The sequence below is a fragment of the Apodemus sylvaticus genome, chromosome 4 (assembly GCF_947179515.1).
Source record: "Apodemus sylvaticus chromosome 4, mApoSyl1.1, whole genome shotgun sequence".
NCBI classification, from domain to species: domain Eukaryota; kingdom Metazoa; phylum Chordata; class Mammalia; order Rodentia; family Muridae; genus Apodemus; species Apodemus sylvaticus.
The window spans coordinates 153,425,297-153,439,660 of record NC_067475.1 but is presented as its reverse complement, the minus strand read 5'-3'; the positions used below and the strand labels follow the sequence as shown (position 1 = coordinate 153,439,660).

At 33.7% G+C, this 14,364-nt stretch overlaps 1 protein-coding gene across 8 annotated transcripts in view; it reads left to right on the top strand.

Moving 5' to 3' along the window:
• The window catches only part of Ythdf3 (YTH N6-methyladenosine RNA binding protein F3), a 31,770-nt gene extending 20,290 nt beyond the window's left edge, over positions 1 to 11,480 (top strand). For all 8 annotated transcript variants that reach the window (XM_052180786.1, XM_052180784.1, XM_052180781.1 and 5 more), the window contains one exon: positions 8,737 to 11,480. In XM_052180786.1, the coding sequence (XP_052036746.1) occupies positions 8,737 to 8,760 (24 nt within the window). In that variant the 3' untranslated portion in view covers positions 8,761 to 11,480. The remainder of the gene's footprint in view (positions 1 to 8,736) is intronic.
• The last annotated feature ends 2,884 nt before the right edge of the window (positions 11,481 to 14,364 follow it).

The following is a 14,364-nucleotide window of genomic DNA, read 5'->3' as shown; positions in this document are numbered from 1 at the left end:
CCTAGGGCTCAGAAGAACTGGAGTGTTTTTGAAACACCTCTTTATGTAATTAGTAAAGGACTTTGGCTACATTTCTAACAAGCCCCTTAGGTAATTCTGGTGCTAGTCTTTTGCTATGCTGGACTGTCAGAAACTGCTTTGGAGTGATGCAGACTGCCATTCGCACCTCAGTGGACTTCTGAAAGAATTACTAAATATAATTAGAGCTTTCTCATAGTTAAATGTAGGAAGTGAGGACAATATGATCAGAAGTTGCCAGTGAGTCTTTTTAGCTTAGCAGTGAATTAGATTGTAATTGTTATAAGACAGTGAATGAGGAGAACAGTTTGGAACATGAATGGTGTGTGATGTGGGGAAAGATGTGTTTTGGGGATATGTTTATTTTAAGATTTTTGAGAAATACAGGTAGGGACCTCGTTAATTTAGATGGTTGAGAAGTATGAGAGTCAGATTTGGGGCTTTGGGAGAAGATTTTCTAGGAGAAAAAATAGGGGCAAGAAAAACTTAGAAGATTTTTCCTTATTCTCCCATCAATATATCTTTTTATATCTCTTTCCTACCTAGTCTGAAAATTTAGTTCTGGTTTTATTAATTTTAGCATTTTATTAAATTTTTTCTTCATGGGTCTTTATGACAGATGTACTATACATACCTAAACTTAATTTTTTATTTTTATTTATTTATTTATTTATTTATTTATTTATTTATTTATTTATTGGTTTTTTGGATTTGTTTTTTTCGAGACAGGGTTTCTCTGTGTAGCCCTGGCTGCCCTGGAACTCATTCTGTAGACCAGGCTGGCCTCGAACTCAGAAATCCACCTGCCTCTGCCTCCCAGAGTGCTGGGATTACAGGCGTGTGCCACCACTGCCCGGCTGAAACTTAATTTTTTAAACAGTGAAAGAAACTTTAATTTTTTACCTTTATATTTTTACATTTATAATCCTACATTTACATCTTTATTTTCCAATGTTTTAGAAAGAATAATTTAGTAATGCATCTTTTTAAAGCCCTTCTAGATTGAATATATTTTTTTAGTCATCATACACGAAAAGTTTTGTTGACTGTATTAGTCAACAGACATAGTATTAATACTATGTCTGTTAAGCAGAATACTAATCGTGGGTTCTCTCCTAGTGCCCATGAACATCTAGTAACAGGTTCTCGGCCCTGGTAATGGTGCCAGGTATTGCTTTGCAAAAACTGGGATTACAATTGTACTCCACTGAACCCAGCCTTTGCTTAAAATTTTGAACCTTTATAATAGGTAAAACCTTTTATGTTCATCTTCTTGTCGTTATTGGCTTTTTTTTTTTTTTTAATTTACTGAGTTTTCCCTATTCCTGACAATAGAAATTCTCTAGCTTGATTTTCCAGGCAACAAGAATTCCTGTGGAGGATCCAACTTTGAATATCCTGTTTGCAATATGAAGTTTAGAATGTTAGGACCTCTTATTTCAAAATGAGAAGTTTCAAGGGAATTTGAAGTTGCGTGAGAAATCTATGCCAGTCAGTATTTATATAGGTACTATCTTGGATACATTCTTAGATTTGAACAGACAAGTTTGTATTATATTTGAGTTAAATGAGGTTTAATGAAATGACCAAGATTTAAAAAAGAATGGGATAAGTCAGGGATCAAAAGATAGTTTAACATAGAAAACAGAAACCTTACATGTGCTTTTAATCACTCACTAGGCAGAGGCAGGTGATACCTGAGATTAGGATCAGTCTGGTCTCACAGTGAGTTTCCAGGATAGCTGGCACTATATAGAGAGACCTTTCAAAAGCATACAACTGTATACATACATATATACATACATACATATGCACAAGCATACATAAATATGTACTTATGTACATACCACATATAAAACAGAAGATTAACAGTTTGTCTAGTAGGAAAGAATCCCATTCCTACATAATTGGAACAGAGTACTAAATTGTTATTGAAAAATTAACACATGATTATCGGATTAAAAAATGTGAGCAAGTAGATTAGTTGGAATATACTTATACTCTTGTATTAGATCTTGTTGAAGTTTTAGAAGTTCAAATTGATGAAGTTAACCAAATTCAGAGTAACGGACATGAAAATATAAAAGAAAAAAGATGTAGTGGAAAGAGAAGTGGTCTGAGTTTTTTAAGCACCAGGTCAAAAGAATCAATGGGAAGGATAATTATAGGAACCGTTTCAGGATCACATGTTTTCAGATTGAATGGACCTATCATTACCAGGTTAGTTTTAAAATAAAAAAGAACAGACAGGAAAGGAGAAAATCTTTAAAATTTCTGAAGCAAAAGCCACTACCAAGGAAGGGTAAGCAGGGTGATCAGAAATGTCTCCTCTTCAGTCCTCGGTATGAAAAAGTGAAATTGAGGCCTCTGAGGACTTAGCCTACATTGTTCTTCATTGTTTTTGCTGGTGTGTGTGTGTGTTTTAGAAAGGGTGAAAACATTTCAACGGAAAGAAAAAAGTTGAAGAAATGAATTCTGGTAGCTATTAGTAATACTGGAATAAATATCCTCCAACTGCCCCTGCCCTCCACACTGAGGGACTCTGAACTCATTATCAATTACAGGTTTGCTATTCAAGAGCAGAAAGTTTTTTAAAGCCAAACAAACAAAATGAGCACTTGATGGGTTAGGCCTTGGCAGAGGGAGGAGTATGGGAGGAAAGCAAAGCTATGGACAGCCTTTGTTGTCACAGGTGTATCAGCTAATTGAGAACAGAGCTTGCTCTATGTCCATTCCTTAGTGTCTAGAAAAATGACTGTCACATAGGTTTTAATAGATACTGCCAAGTGTGTAACTGTTCTAAGACAGTCGACTTCAACCTTCCTAATCCTACAATCCTTCAATACAGTTCTTCATGTTGTGCTGACCCAACTGTAAAATTTTCCTTGCTACTATAAGTGTGCTACTGTTATGAATTGTAATGCAAATATCTGATAGGCAGGATATCTGATTTGTGACCCCTTACCCAAAATGGTGGTGACCTGTAGGTTGAGAAGCACTGCCCTAAAGAATCTCTTCTGAAGTGTTAATATCTTGGAATTTTTCTTCCTTATTTTTCTAATCTCTATTTACTAGTTGTTCAGTGTTTATAATAAATGCTACCTGTTGATTTTTTCATTTGTGCAAATAGTAAGTTATAAAAGTTTAGTTCTAGCTAGATCATTAGCATATATAGTGGGAGACATGCACATTTTTATATTTCTGAAGGTAACACAGTTTATTGTTCAATTTTATGATAATTTAAGAAGGATGCCTAAGTCAGATAATTTACAGTCCTGAAATATAACACTAATTTTGATAAACGCATCATAAAACGTAGTAGGAAATTATAGTGTCCAATTGATGAATCAAGAATTTTAATAGTAACACAGTTATAATGGCAACACAGCAGAAGAATTTAAAATGTGAATGTGAGAATAGATTTTTCTGTCTTGAATTCTAGACAAGTGTTTACTCAAGCCCAGGATCTTTATTATCTTAACTTGCTTCCAGAAGAATTATTTATATGTACTGTCCCTTTGATGAAGCTCATATAGTGCTTGAAAATGAGAAGAAAATAATGACCTGAGTGTATTTGTCCAGTATAAATTTTAGTTTCTCTCATAGTAATAGACTGTTTAGGTAACCTTTAGAAATTTTTCTGTCATAGTGTTGAATGAATCCTCTATTTTATATCCTTTATAATTTTAACTCTTCTAAATCCAATTAAATATACCAGCAAACAATTTGGTATGACATTTTAGTATCTTTTAATTTAACCTTTGAATTTTTATCTGTGCTAGTGTTTGGCCTCTGTGTATGCCTGTGCACATGTATACAGTTCCTGTGGAGGACAGAATCTAGGCCCAAATCCCCTGGGCCTAGAATTCCAAATGGTTCGAAACATACCATGTAGGCTTGTCATTTGAACCCAGGTCTTTTAGAGGAACTCCTGCTCTTAACTGCAGAACCATCTTTCCAGCCCCAGGTTTTAGTCTTAATAGCTGGCCTATTCTTATTTTTTGTTGCTGTGACAGACTTTATTTTGATTAACATTTTGTGAGATTTCGTAATATCTCTTGCCCACTCTTTCGCTCTCTTGCTCTTTTCTTTTCTTTTCTTTTTTCTTCCCTTCAGATTGTGGTGGTTATGTTATATTCTAGTGCTCCATCAAAAGGAGCTTTTGGGAAATGAATGACCTCTGATTGATCAGATTAGTCATAGATCTTGGGGAGAATATTTCCTTGAATATTGTGAATACATATTATTAAACCAAAGAGGATTTCAATTAATAAGTGCATTGTTTTTCTCAGCAAATTTAGGACCATATGTATTGTGGGGTTTGTTTTTAAACTGGTTCACTCTGAAGTTGTTTAGACTTTATAATCCTGCTTCTGCCTTCCACATGTGGGGTTATAGGAATGTGCCTTAATCATTTTCATTTTTATAAACATAGGATAATACATCTTCTAACTTACCAAAGAAAACATTTTTCATTTTCCCTCCCTCCCTTCCTCCCACCTCTTCCCTACCCACTCCTTGTTCCTTTCCTTCCCTTCCCCTTTCCCTTTCCCTTCCCCTTCCCCTTCCCCTTTCCCTTCCCCTTTCCTTTCCTTTCCTTTTGTTGATTCATTCATTTGTTCCTTCTTACTTCCTTTGACAAAGGGATTCTTTGTGTAGCCCTGGTTGCTCTGGAATTCAGTCTATAGACCAGGCTGGCCTGAAACTCAAGAGATTCACCTGCCTTTGCCTCCCAAGTGCCTGGCCCAGAAAATATTTCATGAAAAGAAATTATGTATGATTCATTCCTTGGGTAAATTGACTTGGTATTAAACCAAGCTGACTGGTTTTAGGGTAGTACTTTTTTTTCCCCTTCCCCATCTGAAAGAATATTTCCTGCACAGAAATAAATACTGATAAAGTAACGGAAAGGCTTGTAATTTCCTTTTTTTTTTTTTCTATTTCTGAATTTAAGCTATTACATGCACTGCATTTGGCTGCTGGTAGATCACAATACTTCTGTATTAGTTGTCTCTGGTTACTTAATAGCATAAAATTCAGTGGCGCAACACACATCTTGGAGTTTTTTTTTCCTTAGAAATCGGCAGAATTGACTGGATTTTCAGTCTTAAACTCTATTACAAAGTGGCAGTCTATGTTGAGCCTAGAGAATCTGAAGACTGAGATATTTGCTTTCAGCCTCATGCCATTTTGGGCAGAATTTAGTTTAAGGCATGCTGGACTGGGGGCCTTATTTTGGGTCCTTATGACCATAAGCAGCTTGCTTCCAGGGTGAAGAAGCAGTTTTATTGGTAGAATGCCAGTCCAGCATTCAAGAAACACTAAATAAAAATAATGCTTGGTAGTTAGTGATAGGTTTGCAGTTTCAGTATTCAGGAGACATCCCATAAGGCAAAGGTAAGAGAATCAGGAATTTAATGTTGTCCTTGGCTATCAAGACCAGTCTGGTATATGCAAGACCTGGTCTCAAAATAGAAAAGAAAAAAACCAAAAGAAACACCAAACCAAACCCCAAAGAAACAAAAGGTGGCAGTTAGATAGACAATAGCAACGTAAGGAAGCAGTGTAGAGCTAGGTAGAATTAAAGCTGTAGCCTGTTTACAGAAGTTACACCCTATTTCTGTTGCCTGTGCTGTTGATTAAAAGGAAGTATTTATTGGGTCTGGTCCACATTTAAGGGAGAAATTGATTGTACAAACTCTAATACAGAACACTGAAAGCTGGTTTCTAAAGCTACTTGTTGTAATTACATTTAATCTTTTTTACAAATGAATCATTGTTAAACCAAATCATGGTACCTGATTTGATTTATGATTTTCCTGAACATTTTAAAAAGGATTATTAGATAATTTTGGTTTGGAACCTGAAAAATATTAAAGTCTTGATATATGTATTTGGTGCTAAAGATGGTTCATTAGACCTGGCTGCTCTTTGAGAGGACTCATATTCTCAGCACATGGTGGCTCGTAACCATCTGCAGCTCCAGTTCATAGAGGTCCAGTGTCCTCTTCTGGCTTCTGTGGGTATCAGACCACATGCAAACAAAACATCAGTATTTCTAAAATACATTTGTGAATAATATTTTTGTTTCAAAGTATAAAGTCCAGGTGAGTTTCTTAGATTTTGGATGATGTGGCAAGAGAGATGTTTTAGAACATAAAACAGGTGCTCAAGTAGTGTACAATAGGTGAAATTTGAGAAAAGTGGTATAGAAATTCAATGAAGTTTGAAAATATATCTATTCATTTGTAAAATCTTTATTCAGCACACATTCTTGAATAAGCTGTGCATAATTAGACACTAAGAACAAATTAAGAGAATTTCATTGAATAATTTAAGCATCTAAGCATAGAACTTACATTTTCCTATATTAAAGTATAGTAGAGGTGTATTCATTTTAGAAATATTCTAGCCATATTTGTGTGTGTATTTTCTTTTGAGACTGGCAGTGAAGCTTATGCCAGCTTCAGACATGTTTTGTAGCCCAGATTGTCCTGGTATCCTCAATTTTTCTAGGTGACATCTCTCTGAAGGATGAAAGATCTAGGTGTGGAGTAGAACATTAGAGAGGCCACACACAATGGCTACAATATTTCTAAAGTGATACTTTAATGTTCTTTCATTTTTACTATTTTTCCATTTTACTAGTATAAGTAAAAATCCCTTTTTAATGTCTATAACATTATTAGATGTTAATATATAATTATATAATATGTATAATAATATATAAGTATTATTTACTAGATGCTCATAGGAAAAAAAGTTCCCACCAAACTTAACTGCCTTACTGTAATGTTCTATAAGTTGTGATTGAAATTGACTTATTAGGTCCTGGCAGGAAATCTTTAATTTACTAAGAAGTTTCTACTCAACTTTCTTACACATTTGAACATTTGTTGATAGTTTTTGAGAATTACTAACAGACATAGTATATTCAAGTCAACTCACTTCACCTTGCATTTGAATGTTTGATGTTCTTAAAAATGTATTTGCCACATTTTGTTTATCAGGTAAATACTGACTGAAAGGTTACCAGTAGCTGCCAAATATGTCTTGTCTTTGTAGAGAACACAGTATCTGTGTCCTATTAGGAGAGTGTTCTAATTTTCATTGTCTTGTTAAATTCATTTGTATGCATGTTTTTGTAAATGTTTAGTTTAATTGCTTAATGTTTGCTTGTGTTTTTTATCCACTGGTACTGCCAGATTCATGTATTAGTTGTATGTGTGCATATGGACTCCAGAAGGTGAGGTCAGCTGGTTACTTTATTCTCGGCACTGCTTTTGGGAGAGGCGCTCTTCCTGATCCTATATAACACTTCTAACACACACACAATCTCAATCTCAGTCTCTCTCTCTCTCTCTCTCTCTCTCACACACACACACACACACACACACTCACTCACTCACTCACTCACTCACTCACCCACTCACTCAGATTTTTTTTTTATAAGTCCAGCAACCCTGGACTGTTGTTATGAGGCTTGCATTCTGGGTTGCTGTGAGATGATATACCCTAACATCAGTTTTCTCTGATTTATATGTTTGTCTGATGTGCTTATATGCTTTACTAAGAAAAACATACTTACATTCAAGAACTACTATGAGTGTTAGCTATTGCTTGTAAGTTGATTTAGTATAAAATTGCTTTTGAAAACTTAGGTGCCACATACACGTTTTAAATGGCTACTTCTATCCATAGCAGTAGCTTTCATCTCTGACTGTTGACCATTTTGTCTAACATCATTTATTTGTGTTGCATTTCTCTTTATTTTGATTTTTCTTCGTCCTTGTGTTTTGGATTTATTTCTCATAAATAGGTAATGTCAGATTTAAAGGATTCTTACAGTTTTTATTTTTCTGGATGAGTGTACATTTAGGCTGACTCATGTTATAAAAATGTAAATTGTTTACATTTATTTTCTAAGATCTTCTAATCTTTTTGCTTAGACTAAATGAGTTTTCTTTTTTTGTTTATGTTTTCCTTGCTGTCTCCTTTTCTGTCTCTTGAACTGAAAGTTATGCTTTATAAAGAGATGCATGAAGTATATAATCTGTGTATGTTAGTGATTCTGTAAAAGTTGATTACAGTTTAAACTAAAACATCCAATTTTTAAAAATAATAAGTTATCCTAATTGTTGGAACTGATTACCTGTCATACATTTCTGTTTAATGTAGCTTCAAGTAGTTTACCCCTCTAACTTCTCTTCTTCTTCCCTCCCCCACCCAATATAGCTAACAACTTCTTGAGAGACAGTCTTAAGCTTCCATTATTTTTGATGTGAAAAGTTACACTGAATGTGAGAATAAGTGGAAGACTTTTTAAACCAAATTCTTTTCAAAATTAATACTGAACTCCTAATTTAATGAGCCTTTAATGTAACTTAAGTCTTCATCCTAGCCTTTAATTTGGTATACCACATATTAATAGCCTTTAATTTGGTATACCACACATCTAAACTGGAAGGATAAAGGAAAAAAAAGCATAATGTTCTCATCTTAAATCATGTAATAAAATAAGGGTGTAAAGAGGATATAAACTATTTTGAAATAGGCCTTTTGTTAAGAGTTTTGTAGTGATCATCTCACTGTGTTATATAGAGAGAGATAATTAGTATTTGAAGAGCTGTCTAGCGATGATTTATATTATATGTACCTATAGTTAAAATCATTTCGTAGTGATTGTATTTTATTATAATGTTTATATTTTTCTTTCAGGAGAGAAATAGAAACAAGCAATAACCACCGTGTGGAGATGTCCTATTAAAATGACAACACTAATGATGTAGACTCTGGAAATGCCTAATAAGTCAAAGAAGATGTTATTAAAGCTTTTTGTTTTCTGCTTAAGGTGACATCTTTGAACCCTTTAACACGAAATTGATTCTTCTTGTAATGGTTTTCATCAGCGCATCTGCCCTTATTCTCTCACCAAACACACTTGATAACTGTAACTTCATCAAGCACTTTGTGTCCTGAAGCTTTTACCAGTACCTGCTGTCTTTTGTAATTATGCATCCTAGCTAAGGCACAGAAGACTGAATGAATTGTAAGGATTCATTAACTCTTTGAATTTGTTAAGTACTAACAGTTAACCATTAGAAGTGGTTCAATGATGTAAGAGTCTACTGCTTCAATCTTTTCATTGTTGTAGTTTTTAAATTGTCAATTTTTAGGTATTTGACAGATTAAATGCAAAATAATCATGCCATATTTAGTCCTGGAGTTCAAGTCTGAATGTTTATGTGAAAAATTATTGTAGCAAACTTTTAATATGGCAAAGCAACCTTATGCTCTATTTTAGCCAAACAGTACATAATCTAAAATTATATATTAGAACATTTCCCTTGTCTTCAAACTATTTGATGTAACAAATATGCAGCCTGGTGGACTTCACCAATTAATGCACATTCCCCTCCTCCAATTATATGTAACTGAGAATATGTGTTGGTTTGAGGGATTATTTTGTTTCTACCACTTAATGAATCTCAACATTTTGAGTAAATGTACCTCAGTCTAATCAGACTTTTTATGACCTTTATAACTACATTTAAAACCCTTAAATTCTATTTCTGGGTGTTTGCGAGCCTGATTGCTATCATGAAGTAAAAATTTATTACTCTAGGTATTCACTAGATAAATATAGTTCTTGTTTAGTAAGCATATACTGTTTCTCAACTTTTCTCCAGCTTTTGCAGTGTACTGGCATCCTTAAAATACTTTGAAAATATGGCCTTGATCCATGAATTAAATCAGTATCTAAGTGAATGTGTTGATGTTTTATTGATGAGATCTATATACGTGGGAATACAGTATATATCTGGGTATTATAGATAATCTTTTTAACATCATATTTTTTTCATTAATTACATATCAACATTAATTTTGTATCTTGAAACAAATTGATTTTGTATAATTGAATGTGTTGTGCATCTGTATTTGATTTGATGGTTTAAGGTTATGAAAATAATGTCCTGCCCCTTATATTACTGTTTTGAAAGGAGAAAGCTATGTAGAATGATATGTTAAGGGCGAAAATAGCAATACAGTAGATTTGAATGTCTTTTTGATCTGCATTAGTTCATTTATGTTTACATCATATTTAGAGATATTTTCATTTGCTCTTGTCTTTGCTCACTTCGATTTGAAAGTCTCGTGACCGATATTTCTTTGAAACTTTGATTTATATAATTTTTATATAATGTTTTAGGATATACAAATATTGTATTTTTTTTAATTAAAATACAGTATTTGTAGATGACCATAGCTACTTCACAGTTACTTGTTAGTCCCAGTGTAGTTATGTCAGTGTTTACTGAAGGGAACACAAATATTAATGGTATATTACAGAATGAAAACTTTCTTAAAGGAAAATTGCACCTATTTTACCTTTTTGAGACTAAGCCATGAAATCTTGTAATATGTCTCTTAACTATTTATAATGAAAGTTGGCATTTGGGTATAGTCAGCACAGCAATGTTCTATATCCTTAAGATTGTATAAGTAGGACATTTTAAAGATGACACATGTCATTCTGGAGCTCCTACTAGAGAAAACTGTAAAAGGGTGACCTTGTAGGAAGGAGCTGAGTCCTCCCCCTGAGGTTCTCTTTTTCTTGGTGCTTTATTAGCAACTCTGGATATTTTTATAAAACTAGATACATTATAAACTAATTCAGTCTTGTTTAATTTACATTAGGTTTTATGTAAGAATGTCATCGAAATACCCAATGAGCAGGCTGATTGCAGTAGACTCAGACAGGGCCAGTGAATCTCAGCTGAGAGTCTATTCGTGGTGAGGAGAACATCCCAGTGCCTTTAACCTGAATTTCTAATCTTATGTGAAATGGGTGCAGCATTCCTTTGGACAAAAGCTTCCACTTGGTAATTTTTGTGTTTTTCTCACTTTAAGTATTCCCCAAAGCACCAACCTTCTCTTCCTTCTTGGTCAGTCAGTATATTGTAAGATTATTTTCCATTAAATGAAATCATTACAGGTTGTCTCTAAAGTACAACCAACAGAATGTTTCTTAACTGCGGGGACCAAAAGGGAGAGACTCTGAGCTCTACAAGAGTATATATATAATAAAATGTTGGAATAATATTAAATTAAGACATTATTGGTCCTGTGATTTCTTGCTCAGTGTTTTTCCAATTTGTCATTTGAATGATTCTTACTAAAGTTATTTTATGTGGGTATTTTATTTTTAATGGTATTATAATTTGTATATTTAACAGTAAGGGGGAAAGTAACCAAAATTAGTATTCTTTCACTATACATATTGGTACTTGAAACTTCCTTTTAAAAAAATCAACAAAAAAAACTCAACCTTTTAGTGCTTAATTCCTCATTTTAACCTGTGATCTTTCTAATTGAAAAGCTGTGTTATTTTTGACTTCCATGCATGTGGGGTTAAGCTGATGTTGAAACAGTTTGCAGTAAAAAAAAAAAAAAAGAAAAAAGTAATCAGCTTAAGTCATTCAATCATTTCAAGTGCGTTCTGCATCCTTTAGAAGAAGTAAGTTTGTGAGATTTTAAAGAATTGTTTTCATTAAATTTTGTGTATTTTTTGTTATGCCATGTAAATTCCCTTTTTCCTATGATTAAAAGAAGGGTATGATGAAATGAATAGTTCATTTACATTCATGTGTAGCAGTTACATGAGAATTTAAATTTTGTCGTGTTTGGGTTTGTTCATTCCTGTGAATGATGGTACAGTAGGTGAGATTTTTTTTTTTTTTTTTTTTTTTTTTTTTTTTGGTTAAGGTACCAGACTCCATCATTTGGTCCTCTTTATTCTTTGAGGGTTTCAATAAAAATTGTTCACTCTAATTGGTGTTCTTTCCTTTTTAGCTATCTTTATTAATATATGCTGCCTGCTAGAAAATAACTTTTGCCTATTATTATTTTCCTGATTGACAAATGCATGTAAGTTCTTCATTTTAGTCAGCCATTTAAATGAAGTGAATTAAAGGCAGGAGGGATAGGATCCCTCTATCTAATCAACCTGTTTGTTTGCTTACATGTTCTTAATACTTAAGATAAAGAAGAACTTTTTATTTTATTATTATTTTTTAATATAGTAGGAAGAAGTAGTGGTGCCAACTTTTTAAGAACCTATCTTTTGGTTCCAAGGAATGCTTTTCTAACAGATTTTACATTATCTTTTAGAATTCGTGGAATTGTTTGATAGGGTCATGGTAATTCTGGATCGTATGTTGCTCATTTCTTTAGCTCTCTGTAAAGCATTTGTTCAGATGAGAAAACTAAAAATTTAGTTTTGTGTTCTTAAAACTAGTTTTGTGTATACAAAATTTACTCCTGTGTCAGATGCCCCCAGTAGCTGCAGTACTCCCAGTACTTTTTGGTTCCCCAAAGAGAATGTTTGTATTTCATTAGTGTACATAGAACTGAGGACAGTCATTATTCACCCATACTGGAACCTGACTATTCTTCACTGATCTTGCTTCTTAGTGTTGGATTTGGTGATTCTGTTATAGGAACTAAGAGATATTTACAATTAGAAGTTAACGGTTCCTGGTAGTTATCTTTACTTTCTACTTACATAGTACGTACTAGTACATAATCTCAGGAGTATAGTAGATTTTTCTTCCTGCTAAAATGATAAACAGAATTATTTTGTATCTATTTATAGTGGTGGTAGGTTAAGTATAGCTTATGCATAAATAGTATATGAAAAACATAATACATTCCATTTTAGTTCTAATGTAATATTGGAGTTAAATGTGAATGAAAAAACTATTTTCATGAAAACCTACTACTGCCGTCTTAACCTGGTCCTCCAAAGAACATACTTTTGAAGATTACATATATTAAACTTTGATTTTAACATTTTGAGACACAGAATAGAATTGTATCTAGGGGGCATAGAAATAAGACTCTTTAATTACATACAACTGATGCGGTGGAACTGGTGCTGGTGACAAAGCCAGTCTCTTTGTCATTAGCTGTCAAATAGAACACAGCTAAGATAGTGCATTTCTGAGATTTTTGTAACATTGTTAATTTAGATATTTTGTACTGTCGGCTATCATGAGTCTAACAGTGCCAAATGTTTTTCCTTAGGAGTTTGGCCACCCATATGATTTTTGTGTGTTGTATTCAAAGTATTGAACATGTGTCCCAAAGACTTCCAAATATTTTTCCTTCTTCCATTTCACAATATCTTTTTATTCTTCATATGTCAGATTAGAACTGTTCACAGAAAATCTGCAAAGACAGTAGCCAAAGTTCTTACCTACCTTTTACCCATCTCTCAGTTCTTGATAACTTAGTAATTAATCATTTTTACAGAAAATCTGGAAAGAGAGTAGCCTGTGGTCTTACCTACCTATTTTGTACCCATCTCCCACCATTCCTGACAGCCTAGAAATTACTGTGTTTGGATTCTTCATTAGTAAACTGTGTATATTACCTTTTTTTTTTTTAAGTTTTTATATAATGCCCATTTTGTTGTTATCTCATCAAGAATACCATGGCACTTCTAGCTTTCATGTTTCCTTGGTTGGCATGGTTTCTTGGGCTTCTGTTTGTTGATGATAGTGTGTAGAATGTTTCTCTTTTGGAATCTGGCTGGTAATTCACATTTATTTGGGTTATAAGCTTTAGGGAGGAGGACTATATACACAGTATTATTTTTTTCCTGTCTCACATATCAAGGATGCATACAGTAACATGACTGTTGATGTTACACTTAACACCTGTCTGTGGTGCTGTTTGTCAGATGTAAAGTTATTTTCCTGTACTGCTGTACCTGAGGTTAATTGTAGAGTCTGTCATATTGTATTCAAGTACTTTACTACTGACCTACTTAAGCTTTCCTCTGTCTTCTGAGACAAGGAAATTGTGGCTGAATGTCAGCTTGCGTGAACTGAGAAGCACACCTTCGGGGTGCTTCTGTGAGAGAAGGTTTTTCCAGAGAAGATTCAGTAATGGTCAGGACTAACCCTGAATGTGGGAATCACACAGATAGAAGGAATCGGATAGAAGGAAGGAGGAGGAGGTAAGAAATGGATGCTGTTCCAACTGACAACCTCTCTTCCTCACTCTTCCCAGGTTCCGATAGCTACATTCCTATGCTCTTAGGCCATGTGAGATCATGCAATTTTTTTACTTTTCTTTCTTTTTTTTTTTTTACTTGCTTATTTTGCTTGACATATGTTGATGAACTGCGTTTGAACATTCTAAGCAGATTTTTAAGATAGTGGCTGAGAACATGCGTTTCGGCGGTGTTATTTCCTCAAGTCAGTCTGTATTTTCTGGTGCCTTAAGAGAACAAATAGTGAAATAATGATAATAACATTTCAGAATGGTTTAAAATAAATG